This window comes from Telopea speciosissima, chromosome 11, assembly GCF_018873765.1.
Source record: "Telopea speciosissima isolate NSW1024214 ecotype Mountain lineage chromosome 11, Tspe_v1, whole genome shotgun sequence".
NCBI lineage: Eukaryota > Viridiplantae > Streptophyta > Magnoliopsida > Proteales > Proteaceae > Telopea > Telopea speciosissima.
In genome coordinates, this window is record NC_057926.1 from 39,852,530 (window position 1) to 39,856,709 (window position 4,180).

Sequence of the window (4,180 nt, forward strand, 5' to 3'; positions counted from 1 at the left end):
GGTTTATAGCAAATGATCTTACAATCACTGAGAACCCTTTCTCCCCTTACCCTCACCCCATACTCTCAAACACAAACACATACAACAAAAGCCCTTAATTCAGCTTTTACTTCAAAGATAACCTGGCCTCCTAATTAATGTATATCATCAGATAAGAAAAAGAAAAAGAAGAAGAAGAAGAAGAAATTTTGCAGAAATTTTGCAGAACAATTAATCCAAATTTATAGCTTGACGATTTCAGGGATGTGAACAGGGTACCTATCAATGCAATCAGCCCATGGACTATCGGTAGACATTTTAATGTTGCGATTGCACTTCCAAACAGCACTGTTACACTTAAACCCACTTCCAAATGCGATCTGCCAAACCCTATCGCCTTTCTTCATTCTCCCCTTAGCTTCAATATAATCCAATTCATACCAAAGAGAAGAAGACGATGTGTTCCCAAATCGGTGCAACGTCATTCTCGACGGCTCAACATGTTCCGCCGATAGTTGCAAGTTCTTCTGCAATTCATCAATCACAGCTCTCCCTCCGGCATGGATACAGAAATGTTCAAATGCTTGCTTGAAATCAGGAATATAAGGCTTCAATTTTGGGTTAAATAGCTTCTTTCCTATGAGTGTGAAGAGGAATAACAGCTGCTCCGATGCTGGCAACACCAACGGTCCCATCGTCGTGATGTTCGACTTCAATGCTTCTCCGGCGATCGCCATGAGATCTTTAGATAGCGCAGTCCCAACCTTCCCTTGAGGATCCTCCTCTTGGTACACACAGCGGTAAGCCTTATCGTCCGCTCCCTATTATAATAAAGTGTTTGAGACAATTGGTGTAAAATGATATAGGAAAAAGAGCTTTGTCCAGGCCATTCAGCTCTCCTCCTGCCGTGGCGGGAGCTGGAGGATCCAGCCCCCTAAAAATAGGGATGTTTGGGTCATTTCACAGGTGGATTCTGATCCTCTACGGTCGGACAAGTAGCGGCCTTGAACTCTGTCCAAGCCATTCGACTCTCCTCAAGCCGTGGCGGGAGCTGGGGATACAATCCAGCAAAAACAAGGGTGTTTAGGTCATTTTATAGGTGGACTCTGATCCTCTACAGCTGGACAGGTAGCGGCCTTGGTGCGGCCCACACCTAGATACGGGCAAAATGGCCGACCTACCCACTGCACGAGCATCATGCTCGGGTGGGGTCCAAATTGTTCACTGGAGGACCCTCCTATGAAAATACCAAACCCCCCCCCTATTTTTGGTGGGCTGGTCCTCCACCTCCCGCCACGGCTGGAGGAGAGCCCAAGTCCCTGCTCCTGTGCTTCCAGAGGAATGTTCATCCTCTCAAGTGTGGTGCACTGCCTAGTGCACAGTCCAACCATAAAAACATGGATACCGACACCTTTTTATGCTTTCAAGTGTTGGGTAAACGATGAATCTTTATCCTCTCAGGTTCCCTGTCCGGTATAGTTCATTCGATTCCTCTCATAGGGAGCGAAAATAACCACCTTATCCCCTGCTCGAATACACTACCCGGATGGGGTTCACCCCCCTCTTATTAGAGGTACTTGGGAACTGTACCGGACAGAGAACCTAAGAGGATAATTTTCTTTAAATGATTGGATTCTCAAGTGTGGTGCACTAGGCATGATAAATTTGAGAGGATAAATTACAGTGCACCACACTCGAGAAGATAAATTTTCGACTCCGGAGACAGGATGGGACGAAATGATCATCCCACCCCCCATGAAATGTGAAAATCCCACCCTGACGCAAGAGCTATGCTCTCTGGACAGAATTGAAAACTCTTTTCCCAAATGATATATAATTTAAGAATTTAATTTACCTTGTGGGTGCGGACCAGATGGACGAGCCGGTACTTGGCGCGCCTCGAATCCTTGCTACGATTCGAGAGAAGGATCGCAGCACTCCCCATACGAAACAAACAATTTGGTAGAAGCATAGCTCTGTTGTTCCCACTGTAATAATTAGGAGTCATAATCTCAGTACTCACAATCAAAGCATAAGAATTTGGGTGAACTTGAAGAAGATCACGAGCTAGATCAACAGACAAAAGCCCAGCACTGCAACCCATTCCAGATAAATTAAAGCTTCTAATATTACTTCTCATCTTATACTTGTTCACCACCATAGCTGACAATGAAGGTGTAGGACAGAATAAACTGCAATTCACGACGAGTATATCGATATCTTTCGCCTTGATTCCAGTTTTATTGAAGAGATTATCAATAGCAGAGAAGATAAGTAACTCAGCTTCACTTCTTGCATCTTCCATGGTTGGTGTAGGAGGGATATAATGAATCGCAGGTGGAAGACACGTTTCTTCGCCGACTCCGGATCGTTCAAGGATCCGCATTTGGAATTCGACACTTTTAGGGTTATCTATGAGAATGAGTTTTGAGTGTTCCATAAAGGTGGAGGAGGGTACACGGCAGGTGAAAGGTGGTTTAAAACAAGAGTAGTCGACAAGGTAAATAGGTCGAGGTTTAGACATGAAATAGACGGTTGTGATGATGACGATGAGGAAGATTGCAACGAGGACTTGAACGAAATCGAATCGAAGAGATGACCAGAGTTTTAGGGTTTCATCCGGCCCTATACGGAGGACTTCGAGGAGGATTCCGGCCATGAGAGGGATGAGGAGGAAGGTGAAAAGGTGGTTGACTAAGACTTGATAACCTCTTTTTACGTACTTAAGCTTCACTGAATTGGAGAAATTTGGCAATGTTGATGGCATCTCGATCTGCTTCACCCTCACTGTCTCCCTAGAGAGAAAAAGAGAGAATAGCTAGCTAATAAGAGAAGAAGAAGTGGAGGGAAGAGGAGAGGAGGGTTTGTGTGTGATGGCTTATTTTGGTTGGAGAAGTAGGACTGGGGGATGGTGGGAATATAAAGGCAGCCGTGCATAGCAATGAATGGAGGCAGATGAAGAGATTAAATGAAGCTCTCACGCGTCACCCACCGCTATCCTTAGCTGGACAATGGTGTTTACTAACAGTTAGAGCGCCAAAATTATTATCAGTTAACATCCCTTCCCTAGCTATCTTTCAACCATTTTATTTTTTGTGATGAAATTCTTTTTTTTCTCCTTACAGTCTTATCGGAAGGTCCTGAGTTCGACTTTGTCTTCCCTCTTAAGGCCACCCGTTTGAGAGGAAACTCCCTGGGGAACATGGGAGTCCCAGTATCTCTCAGTTCATGTGTGTTGTGGGGTCGTACACGAGTCTTGGGGGAATTAATCGACCAAAGGCCAGATACCTCCTTTTCAAAAAAAAAAAAAAATCTAAGGTAAAACCATTCAATCAAATTGTATCATACTGAATTCTCTATTCCCGACTCAAACCTTGTGTACGTACACATGTATAGTATTTATAAATTATATATCTGAGTGTATATTATATGGGAAAAAGATCTCTTCTTGGTGGCATTCCCTACGGCCTCTCACAGGATACTATGAAATGACGTCCCTACCCCCTAGGTGGATACCTAGACATGCTCCCCTAATGGCCCAAACACTGGTGTAGAGACCATGCGACCAAGGAGTGATCTCACTAAGAAGAGATGGGTATCCAAATAAAACCGTAATGAAACCGAATAGACTCGGTACCATTTCAATATTGAAAATGCATTCGAGTTCTCGGTACGGTATGGGTTGGTTTCTCCTTCTCTTGCACCGAATCTAAATCATACCAATTGAAAATCTTACCTCTATAAGGCCTACAACACTTTGATTACAATATATTTGCTTCTTATTATGGCAGCTATGGGATTCCCTCATTAGTTTATTGAGTTGGGAATTGAATGGCAATCCTTCGTGATTTTTCTCTAGTGGGAGAGGCATTCGCTAAGGAGACCTCATGCCCCCATACCTTTTTACCCTTGCCATGAAAGGCCTATCTAGAATGTTGAAGAAATTGGTGAACGATCAAAGGGTTCATCTCCTCCCTCGGTGCAAACCACTATTGTTATCCTACTTGATTTTTGCGGATGACTTGATGATTTTTGTGAAAAATAATATGTGCTCAGATTCCGTGGTAATGGGTACTTTGCTCGAGTTCTCTTCTTGCTCTGAGATGCAGTTGAACAAGAATAAGTCTTTTCCAATTTTTGGTGGTATTCAATTTCAAATTCGGAGTCATCAGCTTGAGTTGACTAGTTTTGTATACACTCA

At 43.6% G+C, this 4,180-nt stretch overlaps 1 protein-coding gene across 1 annotated transcript; it reads right to left on the minus strand.

Moving 5' to 3' along the window:
* Positions 1–200: 200 nt before the first annotated feature.
* On the minus strand, positions 201–2,766 carry LOC122645459 (3-ketoacyl-CoA synthase 6-like). The gene is made up of 2 exons (XM_043838763.1): positions 1,835–2,766; positions 201–800 (listed from the first exon to the last, which is right to left on the minus strand). The coding sequence occupies exons 1-2, from the start codon at positions 2,744–2,746 to the stop codon at positions 222–224; spliced, it is 1,491 nt and encodes a 496-aa protein (XP_043694698.1). The 5' UTR covers positions 2,747–2,766; the 3' UTR covers positions 201–221.
* Positions 2,767–4,180: the final 1,414 nt, after the last annotated feature.

Bases quoted from the DNA above. Each gene is read 5' to 3' on its own strand.
- LOC122645459 (XM_043838763.1), bottom strand. From the start codon at position 2,746: ATGCCATCAACATTGCCAAATTTCTCCAATTCAGTGAAGCTTAAGTAC. The intron at 801-1,834 runs GTAAATTAAATT...TTATTATAATAG, and splicing joins ATCTGGTCCGCACCCACAAG to GGAGCGGACGATAAGGCTTA.